The 14,771-nt window shown below is 44.9% G+C and overlaps 1 protein-coding gene across 1 annotated transcript in view; it reads left to right on the top strand.

Moving 5' to 3' along the window:
- LOC124795604 (sulfate anion transporter 1-like) overlaps nt 1-13,192 on the top strand; it is a 164,924-nt gene extending 151,732 nt beyond the window's left edge. The window contains exon 7 of the mRNA XM_047259674.1: nt 12,687-13,192. Coding sequence (XP_047115630.1) covers nt 12,687-13,192 — 506 coding nt within the window. The remainder of the gene's footprint in view (nt 1-12,686) is intronic.
- Nucleotides 13,193-14,771: the final 1,579 nt, after the last annotated feature.

Below are 14,771 nucleotides of genomic sequence, written 5' to 3'. Positions count from 1 at the left end.
ATAATACCATTTGAGCGGTACTGTAGCGCCCTCAGATCGGTAACTGTAGGCTCATTTTTACAGCTCTTCCAGGTCTAATTGAGTCGTACAGCCACAAACTATTCTCTGCGTAGTTGATGAAGAAGGAATAATCTAGGTAATGGACTTCGTATGATTATGGCTTCTTCTCGCTTCTTTAGATATCAAAGCGTATTGGTTAGGAAGTGTAACTTCATGTGCTTTAGGCTTGCACTCAAAGGAACTGTGAACTGAGTCACATTCCATCTGAGTATGGCCTTTCTCCTAAAACATTTCTGTAATCAGTACTCCAAAATCAATTGCTAATTTTAAAAGTGCAGTTGATAATATCTGTTCTGATATGTGCAGCCGTCAGAATACAGAATGACTTAAACGGGATTTTCCTTAATTGTTCTGGATAGGGTGTCCACGATGCATGAGGCAAAACATGATGCAACCAAATCACCTTGCGTTTTATCGAACCAGTAACATACTGCATCACGAATTCCCCAATTACATATTGTAAAGTTATGAACAGCCAACTTTGTTTTATAATAAACTGCAGTTGCACTTAAAAATGGAGCTACCTTCACGGCCTGTAAATCCATGGTATATCCCGAGCAGAGCTTCTGCTGGGCTTCTTTCTTGTCAGCATCTTTTTGCCTCCTTGCCTGCTCATTCTGTTCTGTATGTTGCTTCCACACGTCTTCACTCACGTTACCAAGCCTGTAACTACAACACAAGTCGCAATGGTCTTTCTTGGGGGAAAATAAGTTAATATTACCATCTTCTAAAATCAAGTTAAAGGTAGCCCGACTTAATCGTGAAACCTTCTCCGCATGACATTTTTCCACATAGAGTCCACACAGCTGTTGTTTGGGTTGTAAAATAGGGTCAAGGTACAACTTGGAGGAGGATTTCCTGCAATGATGCGACGGAAGCTTCGGAATAGAGTCCAGGAATTCTTTCATGAAGATTCTCTCATCTTTCGTCTTCGTCTGTTTGATTCGAGGTCGTGACGATTCTGTATCAGGACTCATCCCATGTGTGGAATAACCCAGCCAATATCGGACAGTCCATTCTTTAATCCCAAGAGTTCTTTTCTATCCAATATACGACTGTCCACGCATTCTCAGAATTTTATTGGCATTTTTATTCCGATCTTCAGAATGTGGTTTAGACTTCCTTTCCCTGTCACTGATTACCTCACCATAAAATTCTTGGCCGTCACTGTCAGCATCATTATTGCTCCCGTGATCTTCCGATGATTTATCCAGACTGTTTGGCAAACAATGAGTACCATCATAGCAATGAGTGTGAAGTACTGTCGTCTGTAGTGGAAACTGTGACTGTGGTTTCATTTTGAGCATTGTTTGATACAGCCACTGAAGTTCCTAGACGGAAAAATATTTATAAATTAATTTAAGCAGACAAAGATGAAGCTCAAATTCATGTATTTATGAGAACGACGGCATCAGTAATGCCATTAACAATAATCCCAAAAAATTTATCTGCGTCATTAGATGTTGCAGGAACGTAACCGAGAACCCCATATACGAAATTAATTCTTCTTCGGTAAATGTAACTTCAGCGTTACGACTTTTCTCGCCTGTTGTTTGTTCCGTATTTACGGTAGATCCTAGAAGAAAGCGGACAGTCTAGAAATCTTTGGCAGAAACGAATAAAGCACAGAACGAGTGAAGTGGGGGCGTTCTGATTTATATCACAATAAGACACTTGCGGTGCTACTAACAAAGATGAATAATAAAACAAGTTTCTTACCGCTGTCACTCTCCGGAACAATTCTCCGATTTCATAAGCTGAGAAACGATTTCTTCTTCAGTAAAAAGATCGTCATCTATATCGCTGTCCATTATCACGAATGAAGCTACTAGCATGGAACTACCTTCGAGCACTGTTAAATACGTAATAAGGCAGTAACAATGTGCTGTGGCTGCGCTGTATTGTTTACAGTATCCATAGATTGTAGATACGCGGTATTTAATTCTCTACGGTTCTGCGGTATTGCCATCTGTTTATTTGCTGTGTCACATACGCGGTATTGTTTTGGATAATTTTTTTCATGGTAAATAATTAAAAATTCGGCATTATGGCGTTAAGAGCAGATGTGCGTACGGTCAACGACATCATATGACTGAAAAACGAAAAATCTGCAAATTTGTCAGTTACGCGGTATTGTTTCTTCATCGACGTTATGTCTCTTCCGCATGTGCTTAAAAATGTTTCCACAAAAATTAATGGGAGCCCTCTCAAGTAGCGAAAGTTTAATTATAACCACACAGTAAATTTTTCGAGCTCTGGAGCAAGCCACCATTCGTCACACCAACTAGAAATTTTCTCTAAGTCATTTTGCATCCTGCTACACTCACTCTACACTACACCATCCCATACACCACAGCATCATCAGCAAATAGTAGCAATTGCTGCCCACGGTTTTCCTCAGATCGTGTATGTATACAGAGGACGCAAGCGATACTATGATACTATCTCGACAATATCCCTGTCTCTGATGAACTCTCGTCGTCCAGGACAACGTATTGCATTAAGTCTTCGAGCCACTCACATATCTCAGTAACTATTCTGCATACTCAGACCTATGTCAACAGTGTGCAGTGTGGCTCTGTATCAAACACTTTTGGGAAGTCTTGGAATATTCAATCTGCCTGTTGTCCAATAATCTGAAGTTCGCAGGATGGAGAGTGAGTAGAGGAAAAGGTTGCAGTTTTCTTATAAGTGCAACGCTGTAACAAACTACACGTCCACCTCTCCACCTCCCTTTGACGAATATTCCGAAACATGCTAGACGGAAATGGTGCAGAGAACGATGTTGCTGGGGACAGGAATGGCATCAGATAGTGTTTTCGGACGAATCCATGTTCTGTTCGCCGCGAACAGGAGGAGCGGTATCACAGTTACTGCATTCGGACAAGACGTACGGCGCCAACTCAAGGCTCTATGGAGTGGGGTGCCATTGGGTACAATAATGGTGCGTGTCCAGGGCGCTGTGACCAGTGAGAGCTACGTCAATGACACCCTGCGACCCGTAGCCATACCGTTTATGCACAACACCCTAGGCGCCGTTCTTCCGCAAGACAATGCACGACCACATGTTGATGCACAAATTCTTGCCTGCTTGGTGTCACAAGATGTCAGCTTTTTTTTACTGTGGCCCACCACATCGCCGGACTTGTCGCCAAGTGAAAATGTGTGGAATATGGTGAAACGATGGGTGCAGCGTTGTGACCCAATGCCAAGGACCGGAGACGGACCTTGGAACCAGGTGAATGCGGCGTCGGTGTCTATACCACAGGACGCCATTCGTGCCTTATTCGCGTCGATGCCATCACGCATTGAACAAGTTATCAGGACTCAAGCAAATCCTGTGCCTACTAGGCAACAGGACACATGCTGAACCGAGGTTACTGAAACGCTAATCATTTCAGCAGAACATACTACTGTAAATGTCCTGTGAATATGAACGTTCTATCTCTAGTCCTTCAAGGTGTTCTGTTTTTTTTTCTGAACATGAGTGTACCTGTATAACCTTTTAGTTACGCTGTATTTTGGGTAGACATGAATCGCGTCTGATTGGAGACATAAATTTTTTTCTACTGTAGTTTGTAGGCGGCGTAGAAATGAATCTGTGCATAGTGGAAACTACACACTGACGTTCATATGTGCAACAAATCGTTTAAATATGTAACGAACTTCTCAAAAGCATGGTGCAATGACTATTTCTGACTAGTTCCTCTATTCACGAAACTTTATTCCGTTTTAGCGCTCGCAGATTCCTCTTCCTCCAGCCACTGCTGTCCAGTTCATTGAAATAATCTTCTGGAACGGTTGAATATCTCAGGATTATCTAAATATGCAAACACAGAACAGGTCACGCAATTCTGATAAGATCATCTATGAGAATGATGGCAAGAGGTTCAAGTAGACCAGTTAAAATACTTGGGATCTTGGTTTACCACGGACTGCAACATAAAAATGGACATCAAGGAAAGAATAGCAGTGGGAACGAAATGCATGCATTCCCTTAGAGAGACGCTTGGCTCCAAATCGATCTCAGTGAACGCTAAGATGAAAATCTACAACACAGTGATATACCCAGCAGTAATGTAAAGTTCAGAGACATGGAGCATGACTAAGCGAGAAATGGAAAATCTATTAATATTTGAAAGAAGGGTAATGAGGAAGATATGGGGACCAGTTTTAGATAACGGAGAATGGAGGAGGAGGAAAAACGAGGAAATCTACCTTCTGATGCGACAACCAGCTATCCTGCAGAAGATAAAGAGGAACAGAATACAACGGGTGGGCCATGTAGCCCGTATGCCAGAAGGAAGACAGGCGAAGATGGCACTAGCGGGGAAACCAAACACCAAACGCCCCATTGGACGACCAAGGCTGCGCTGGATGGACGACCTGGCGAAGGACCTAGCAGCCTTGGGAATTGAAGACACCTGGAGGAACCGGCAACAAAATAGGAAGGAATGGGGGCAGTTTGTGGAAGCAGCGCGTGGTCTGTAGGGCCTGTGGTCGCTGAATATCTATCTATCTATAATCAAAATGGTTCAAATGGCTCTGAGCACTATGGGATTCAACTGCTGAGGTCATTAGTCCCCTAGAACTTAGAACTAGTTAAACCTAACTAACCTAAGGACATCACAAACATCCATGCCCGAGGCAGGATTCGAACCTGCGACCGTAGCGGCCTTGCGGTTCCAGACTGCAGCGCCTTTAACCGCACGGCCACTTCGGCCGGCCTATCTATCATCCAAGTGGACTAAATGAGCGTTATATACTCTCGTATGCATAAGTAACTTTCGCATGATGACACTCATTGCTCGCTGAAACTTGGCCCTTATATAGAAAAACTCTTACAATATGGCACACAAGACAACTGAAAGAAATTCGCAATGGGTGGAGCAGAAATGAAACTTTTATTCGATTTTGATAATTACACCGAGATTACATTGATTTACGATGGTGCCCTGGTCAATGTAAAAGGGGGACATGGATCTTAATAGGGTGTGTGACCACATTGGGCAGCAGTGCATGTTCTGCGACGTGCCCCCATGCTGGTCATAAAGTTGGTAAGCAGCTTCTGTCGCATGACTTTCCGTTCCTCCACCATCGCGGCAGACGGCTGGTTCATGTGGATGTGCCGCAGTACGCCTCCTCAACATGTCCCACATGTGCTCCATGGGACTGAAGTCGGGGAAACGGACAGACCAGTCCGGTTTCGAGTATCCTCTTTTTTGAACAGCTTCTCCATCTGCGGTGCTCGATGCTGTGGCGCCTCGTCATCCATAAAAATGAAGTCAGAGCCGAATTCGCCCCCCTGAAAAGCCGCACGTGGGAAGGAGCAGAGTCTCACTATAACTGACCTTGTTCAAAGACCTGGAGGTCAGTACGTCCATGCAACGTTATGCCTCCTCACAACATAATACCTCGATCATCAAATCAATTATGTTCGACAGTTTTCCTTGGTGCGCTGTCTGTTCCCATCAGTCGCCATATGAGGGTACGTCTAGAATGACTACGCAGACTCAATCGGTTCTCATCCGAAAATAGCACACGGTTCCACACTTCATTGATCCAGTCGCTACGCTCTTGACACTATCGCAAAACGTTGAACATTGTACACTCAGGGGTGAGTGTGACTTGTGAATGGCCATTCGCCTTTTAGTAATAACTTTTTCTGCGCCAGTACTCACCCCTACCCTGTTAGGAAAGGACTAATGATTCTCGACTGGATGATGTGTCGTAGAACACTAAACGATTGTATAGGGTGCGTCAAAAGTTTGCTATTGTCAGGTTAACTTTGCTTTTAAATGACGAATAGTTTTCGAACGAACATAACGATGTATTGTTACTCCTTTGACACATAATAACCACGAAGTCTCCACTAATCTGAAGTTATCCACATGCAAAGACAATCTCTATTAATAATCAGCTTATGGCATTGAACCAATCCTGTTTCCGAAAATCTTACGAGCGGATGTCCTGTGTTTATGACTACTCGCTAAAATATTCCACAACCCGATCCCTTTCAATTCATGGTCCAGGCTCTCAAAATACAGGGTGATTCAAAAAGAATACCACAACTTTAAAAATGTGTATTTAATGAAAGAAACATAATATAACCTTCTGTTGTACATCATTACAAAGAGTATTTAAAAAGGTTTTTTTTCACTCAAAAACAAGTTCTGAGATGTTCAATATGGCCCCCTCCAGACACACGAGCAATATCAACCCGATACTCCAACTCGTTCCACACTCTCTGTAGCATATCAGGCGTAACAGTTTGGACAGCTGCTGTTATTTCTCGTTTCAAATCATCAATGGTGGCTGGGAGAGGTGGCCGAAACACCATATCCTTAACATACCCCCATAAGAAAAATCGCAGGGGGTAAGATCAGGGCTTCTTGGAGGCCAGTGATGAAGTGCTCTGTCACGGGCTGCTGGCGGCCGATCCATCTTATCAGCTGCAGACAGTGCTTGAACCAATTTCAGACGATAAGGTTTCATAACTAACCTTTTTCGTAGGACTCTCCATACAGTTGATTGTGGAATTTGCAGCTCTCTGCTAGCTCTGCGAGTCGATTTTCCTGGGCTGCGAACAAATGCTTGCTGGATGCGTGCTACATTTTCATCACTCGTTCTCGGCCGTCCAGAACTTTTCCCTTTGCACAAACACCCATTCTCTGTAAACTGTTTATACCAACGTTTAATACACCACCTATCAGGAGGTTTAACACCATACTTCGTTCGAAATGCACGCTGAACAACTGTCGTCGATTCACTTCTGCCGTACTCAATAACACAAAAAGCCTTCTGTTGAGCGGTCGCCATCTTAGCATAAACTGACGCTGACGCCTTGTCAACAGCGCCTCAAGCGAACAAATGTACAACTAAATGAAACTTTATAGCTCCCTTAATTCGCCGACAGATAGTGCTTAGCTCTGCCTTTTGTCGTTGCAGAGTTTTAAATTCCTAAAGTTGTGGTATTCTTTTTGAATCACCCTGTATACTGCGCCGAATTTAGTTATTCATTAAGTCGCAGTTTGCACAGAAAATCCGGAATTCACAAGTTATGACTTTACAGCACTCCACAGTCAAGTTTGACTCATAATTCCGTTAAATTACGATCAATTTTCAGAGATCCTAATAGGGGGTTTGTAACTTTAATAGTGGCTACCATTTATTTGCAGCTCTTACAAAATAGATACTTGTTTAAAAGTTTTACTGATCTTCAAAGGAGTCACCAGTATTGTGTATAGCCCGGTGCCAGCGATGTGGGAATCGTAGGACACTCTTTGCAGTGCCAGTTGGTTGACAGTTCAAGCGGCGCTGTCTATTGCCCGACGAAATTGTAGCAGTTCCGAAGCGAATGACGTGAAGTGTTTCCTTCAGTTTAGAAATCGAGTTGAACTCACGAGGGCTTCAGTCAGGGGAGTGCAGTAGGTGGTATGTTGTAGATACTTGTCTGTAAAAAGCAGAACAGTAAATAATGAAAAATTCAAAATATTAATGGATAAATAGGTGGTGCAAATCGCGTACTGTATTTTCTGTAATAAGTTCGTAGTTCCAAATTCGTTGTTTCTTCATGACACTTCGTTACCTTGTACAATGTTACGTAATTATTTAGAGCAGAAATTCCACAATAGAGGTAAATGCATCAGAGAACGTAAGACAATATTGTTGGCTGTCACCTCTTATATCGTTACCAAAGAAATGTAAAACAAGTGGAATCTGAGCAAAGGTAGTGTGGCAAGAAAGCACAATAACATTGCTCTTCTCAGCTTAAAGCTAAATTTAGTTCCAGCTATCAAATTTTTAATATGTCTTTAAACCGTGTATACATAGTTTCAGGGTAATTCTGAAGGTGATCAGTCAGTAGGAACGAAGTATGTTGTTGTTGTGGTCTTCAGTCCAGAGACTGGTTTGATGCAGCTCTCCATGCTACTCAATCCTGTGCAAGCTCCTTCATCTTCCAGTACGTACTGCAGCCTACATCCTTCTGAATCTGCTTAATGTATTCATCTCTTGGTCTCCCTCTACGATTTTTACCATCCATGCTGCCCACCAATACTAAATTGGTGATGCCCTGATGCCTCAGAACATGTCCTACCAACCGATCCCATCTTCTAGTCAAGTTGTGCCACAAACTCCTCTTCTCCCCAATTCTATTCAATACCTCCTCATTAGTTATGTGATCTACCCATCTAGTCTTCAGCATTCTTCTGTAGCACCACACTTCGAAAGCTTCTTTTCTCTTCTCGTCCGAACTATTTATCGTCCATGTTTCACTTCCATACATGGCTACACTCCATACAAATACTCTCAGAAACGATTTCCTGACTCTTAAATCTATACTTGATGTTAACAAATTTCTCTTCTTCAGAACCGCTTTCCTTGCCATTGCCAGTTTACATTTTATATCCTCTCTACTTCGACCATCATCAGTTATTTTGCTCCCCAAATAGCAAAACTCCTTTACTACTTTAAGTGTCTCATTCCCTAATCTAATTCCCTCAGCATCACCCAACTTAATTCGACTACACTTAAGGTACGCCGATGACATTGTAATTCTATCAGAGACAGCAAAGGACTTGGAAGATGTGGCGTCTCCGCACTCCAGCCGCGTGCTGATATTGTCGACGCCGTAGAGCTGCTGCTGCCACAGCTCTCGCAGTGGAGTTGAGACACGATGCGCGATGACGTAGGTCCCCGTTGTTGAACGGGAGACAGAAATGCGAACTCGTACGATGGATGCTTCTTGTGATTTAAGACTGAATGATTCATTGCCCGGATATGCAATAGTTGTTAAATCTTATCTCATCCGCATGGTACACACCACCAATTACGAGGAAACATTGTAATATTCAATCTTCTCTTAGGTTGTTGTCTCGTTGCTATGGAGTTGTTGAACCTGTATGAAGCGAGATCCACAGATACTCTTTGATCACGTCTGAGTAAACCTACGCCGTAATGTTAAAAAAAAATTCAAAAGTTCTCTTTTTAATTAATGAAGTAGGTATTTTGATATTCAGATTAAATTGTCCCTGCTGAATAGTCGTTGGTTAACTATCATTGATTAAACCACTTAATAATGTAGTCAACGCTTGATATTTCACTTGGAACGAACAGTGTATTGTTCCTTGGCCAGTAAATACTTTATAACTTTCGCACCACACGCACACGCAGTTGGTTGGTAAAGTCAGTTATATTAAAATTAAGTTTCTTGACAATTACGACAACTTGACCCTTCAGCGTAATTGTGTTATCTTCGTGAAGTCGTGTAATTGTGTCCTACTCGAGAGTAATTGAGTGTAGTCCTTTGATATACTATCCACTCTTCTTTTAGTTCCAACTATTTGAAAGTCAGGTCCCATATTCACTAGTTTCGTCAATAAAGTTCAATCAATCCCTAATGCACAGTTAAACGCGTCTATCTGTTCCTGTCTCTGCTTAGAAAATCAGTTTCTGAAGTTCGTGAATCACGTCACGCAAGAAACAATTCTGAACGTAAAACAATCTCGTCGCGTTCCGTACTCTCAATAACTAAGACAAGGATTGTTCTCGCACGTCTTTACAGGACGAGAGCCAGCAAGCGATTTCATCTGTGAAAGAGTATTGTAGGTGCATTGAATTTCTTCGTTGCGCATACAGCTCTCTTCCACATAAAAGTTATCTCTGACTAACATCACCTTGGACTTAGTTTTCAAGATATTAATTGCAATTATCACTTGGATATTTGTCCATTAATTAAATCTGAGGTTTCTTCCTCCTCTTTTCATAACAAAAACTCTCAGTGATGTATAATGATGTTGTTATCAAAACGTCTTGGTGTTAGGTTATCGGCAAACATGTCGTATTTGCCAAGATAACTCTTCCCTTCTTCGTGTTATGATATTCTGTCTTAATCGACTTTTAGGGGGGTCGTCGGGGTTTTATAAAGAACAGTTGAACGGAATGGACAGTGTCTTGAATTTTTCCTTTATTGTATTTCGATTACCCCCGAAGGAGGGCGGGCTGGCAGCAGCTTAATACGCTGCTCTGCAGTCTCCAGACTTTTTAAAACGTAAGGAGAAGTTAAGAAACAATGAAAGCAGGCGTTAAAACGGGGACTTAAATTGTAGAACGGCGGAAATTGTGGAAAGTTAAAACATAAAGCAAAGGGTTGGCAAAGCGAATAAAATACACAGGATGCAGACAGGTAACATAGTAGACAGACAATTAAAAAAAAACATATCGACAGTCTGGTTTCTGTTCGCAAGAGATATAAAATCACACCCAGCGACAGTATAATGACCGTTCGCAAGACTTTGGAAAAGACACACAACAGTGAAAACTCACTGTAAACACTGCACTAAAACGTCGGCACAAAGAGGACACATCTTAGCCTAGGGCAGATGGGGGGTGGACCTGGACAGATGAGGGGGAAAACAATGAGGGAGGAGAGGAAAAACGAAAGGAGGGGGGAACCAAAGGAGGGAGAGGACTCATAAGGGGGGGAGGGGCAGGGCAGACGCGAGAGGGAATGGGAAAAGACAGAGGGGCGGAAATGCAAAAGGGACTCGGGTGGAGAGAAGGGGGGCAGGCAGAGGGTAGGTGGGGAAAAAGAGGATGGAAGGGGGGGAGAGAGAGCCTAAGAAATGGATGGAGGAAAGAAGGGGGGGTGAGGATCAGAGTTGATAGGAGGGATAAATGGAGGGAGAGAGGGCATCATCCGGGAGGGGGAGTTGATGGAAGCCACCTTGGGAAAGGAGATGAATGGTGTAGAGATGGAGGGTAGGGGGAACACAACAGTGAAGGTGTGGCGGGGGGCGCAGATGGGAGAGGAGAGTGTCTTGAATTTTTTTTCTTTAATGAATTTCGAATCCCCCCCGAAGGGGACAGGCTGGCAGCAGCTCAGTATGCCACTCTTCAGCCAATAGACTTTGTTTTAAGAAAAGGATAAGATAATATATAATAAAAAACAGGTGACAAAATCGAAGACAAATGGTAACATGGCGAAAAAATCGTAGAACTTAAAACGTAGAACAAAGGGATGATGATACTAATAAAATACAGATGAAGCAGACAGGTAAAATACTAGACAGACAATTAAAAAAAGAAAACGGCGACAGTCTGGTTTCTGTTCGCAAAAGACATAAAATTCACACCCAGCGACAGCATGGTTTCTGTTCGCAACACGGGATAAGATGAAACAACACTGAACAGTCACTGGAACACTGCACTAAAATATGACATACCACAGCCGAGAGCAGGTGGGGGAAACTGGAGAGATGATGGGAAAAATAAAAGGGGGGAAGGAGAGGAAAAACGAAGGGGGTGAGGGGGGAAGGAGGCGATGGAGGATGAGGACACATAAGAGGGGTGGGGGGTGCTGGGCAGACGTGACAGGGAGTGGGGAAGGCAGAGGACGGAAAGACAAAAGGACTCGGGGGGGGGGGGGGAGAAGGGAGGTAGGGAGAGGTTTGGCGGGGAGAAACACAGGATGGAAGGGGGGAGAGGGAGCCCAGGAAAAGGACGGAGGAAAGGAGCGGGGGTGAGGATCAGAGTTGATAGGAGGGATAAATGGAGGGAGAGAGGGCATCATCTGGGAGGGGGAGTTGATGGATGCCACCTTGGTAAAGGAGATGAAGGGTGTAGAGATTGAGGGTAGGGTGGACAGAACGGTGAAGGCGTGGCAGGGGGTGGGCATGGGAGAGGAGAGGTGCAACCAGGGGGTGAAGGGGATCAAGGTGGCGGGACGTGTAGAGTATGCGGATATGTTCGAGGAATAGGAGCAGATTGGTGAAAGGAATGACGTCATAGAGGATCCGCATGGGGGACAGGAGGCGTATATGGAAGGCGAGGCGGAGTGCATGACGCTCAAGGATTTGGAGGGACTTATAGAATTTGTGTGGGGGGGGGGGCGGTTATCCAGGCGGGACTGGCGTAACAGAGGATGGGACGGATTAAGTATTTGTAGGTGTGGAGGATGGTAGAGGGGTGCAACCCCCATTTCCGGCCAGAGAGGAGTTTGAGGAGTCGGAGGTGGTTGTGGGCTTTGGATTGGATGGAGCGGAGATGAGAGATCCAGGTGAGGTGACGGTCAATGGTGAGGCCAAGATAGGTGAGGGTGGGGGAGAGGCGGACAGGATGGGCGCAGATGGTAAGGGAGAAATTCAGGAGCTGGAAGGAGCGAGTGGTACGACCTACGATGATTGCATGGGTCTTGGAAGGATTGATTGTCAGGAGCCACTGGTTACACCATGTGGCAAAAAGGTCAAGGTGATTCTGGAGAAGGCGTTGGGACCGTTGGAGGGTAGGAGCAAGGGCGAGGAATGCGGTGTCATCGGCATATTGCAAAAGGTGTACTGGAGGGGGGGGGGGGCATATCTGCCGTGTACAGGAGGTAGAGGAGAGGGGAGAGGAGAGGACAGAGCCCTGTAGCACACCTGCAGAGGGGTAGAAGGTGTGGGAATTGGCATTATGGACGTTTGTTTCTTGAAAGGAGGAACAAAGTAATAATTCTCAAAATACGCTAAGCGCTATACGAGCGCCATCCCAGAATCGTGTGACTCGAAGTGCAAAGAGATGTGGCTGACACAATTCTCGTTTTGCGCTTCCGAGTGCTCGCTCACTTTGTACGGTCACTGTACGCGCAGGGCCCCCGGCGTACGTGGAGCTGGACGGCAATGCGGCCGCCGTGGAGCGGCCCGGCGTGCGCGTAGTGCGGCTGCTGGCAGGCGCGGCGCTGGCGTTCCCCAGCCGGGACGAGCTGCGCGAGCAGGTGTTCGGCGCGGTGGGCGTGGAGCCGGCCAGGGTGCTGGAGCTGCAGCGGCTGGCGCTGGCCGCCGAGCCGGACTCTGCCCAGCAGCGCGACCTGCTGGAGCGCGCCGAGCAGGCGGCGACGCCGCAGTGGCGCGTGCGGGCCGGCGCCGCGCCGCAGCCGCGCCGCCTCACGCACGTCGTGCTCGACCTCTCCACCGTCACCTCCTGCGACTTCTCGTCCGCCAGGAGCCTCGAGCTGCTCGCCGCCATCTACGAGGCCATCGACGTCACCGTGGTGCTCGTGCTGCAGCAGCCCCTCTACTCGCTCGAGTCGGTGCTCAGCGTGGACGCCGCCGTGCGGATGATCGGCGGGGTCAGCGAAGAAGAAGGAGAAGACTGATGTCTGGCTATAATCACGTATAACGGGCATCACTGAATAACGGGGCAGCGTCGGTTCTGTAGAGAATAACCGTCGGTTATCCGCAGAAGAGAAAGACTCCCATTCGAGGATCAGTTACGGACTGTATGGATTCCTTTGTTCTTCCGTATATTTCGAATATAAGAAGCCTATTTTTATAATGTTTACCTTTGTAACATTTTAGATAATTTGTTTTAGAAAGAAACTGTATTAGCGACTTCATGTACAGCAAGACTTTTGACTAATGAAATTTATACCCTTGGAACCAAAATAAAGTTTATAGAGGAAAGTTCATATGTCTTGTTAATCTGATATCTGAACCGTAAATTTACACTTTCAAAATCTTTTCTTATAGAATTTACTTTATTTACTAGCGATTCATCAAGAACATTAACACATTTAATCACACTAGGTGATCGTGGAAGTAGTTGTCACGAAGTAACTGATGGAAAATGAAATTACTTTTAACAAATGTGAATTTTATTCCTAAAAGCTTTTTCAGAAACAGATATAAAATTAAAAGCAGGAAAAGCACCCTCGAAACATCAAGTTACAATTTTATTTAGAGGCAGAAAGAACAATACTAACAGTATGGCCTTTGGGTTGAGAAGCTTGCCTGCTCCATTTCAACACTGCCGTAGTCACGACCGCTCACAACAACCTCTGAAAGAGTACGCTGGTGCAAATCTGCAACACACCAGATTACTTTAAACTAAATTTTTAGCAACTCACACAAACACGTAAACTACGCACCCCGTAAGAGGGATGGAAATGGTACAATACTCAAATTATTTGCCACCGAAAGTGCAATTTTTTTAAGGACTCTTACAGTGGAAGGGTGGCAACGTTATAACCTAAAATGACTATTTAAATAAAACCCATAAAATGCAGACTTACATAAAATATACTACATGCTCTGCATTACACATATACCACCTCGCAAGATGATAGGCAAGATAAAAACATATTTCAAGAATTCGGCCTTTAAACAATAAATTCGTTAACAACACCGAATTCAACAAACATAACAGAGGCGGCTATTAACGTATGGGGCAGATTGACGGGGGGGGGGGGGGGGGGGGCTTGTTACTAACCAACCCGAACCGCAGATTGCTCTAAACCTCCCGAATTCCACAAGGGAAAAACGGACCACCCAGTTCACAAATAACCACCTTCCCGCGGTTGGGCAAACGGAGAAGAATGGTGGGACGACCCAAAAACAAAGCGGCTGGTGACCTCACCAACAAAACAAGTAGATTTTAACAAGAGTAAATGAAACAACATATCTCCAATCACTTAACTTCTAATAAACTGCGATTTCTAACGTAGACCTGGTGCAGCACCCCCACCGCTCTCCCGAACCGTCCGCTGCCAGCCACTTGAACGGACGCAGGAAGGCGCGCCGATCTCCCGTCTCACGGAGTCGCAGCTTGCACCGGCCAGCCTGATGTCGTGGTTTCGCTCCTGTTGCTTTCGTGTCAACCGGGAAGCCACTGCCCCTTTCTATACGGCACTGTCCACTGGACTCACCGTGGGGACCTCACATGCGCCGACGCTCAAG

Source organism: Schistocerca piceifrons, chromosome 4 (assembly GCF_021461385.2).
Source record: "Schistocerca piceifrons isolate TAMUIC-IGC-003096 chromosome 4, iqSchPice1.1, whole genome shotgun sequence".
NCBI lineage: Eukaryota > Metazoa > Arthropoda > Insecta > Orthoptera > Acrididae > Schistocerca > Schistocerca piceifrons.
The sequence above is the reverse complement of the archived record's forward strand: the minus strand, read 5'-3'. Positions and strand labels throughout refer to the sequence as shown.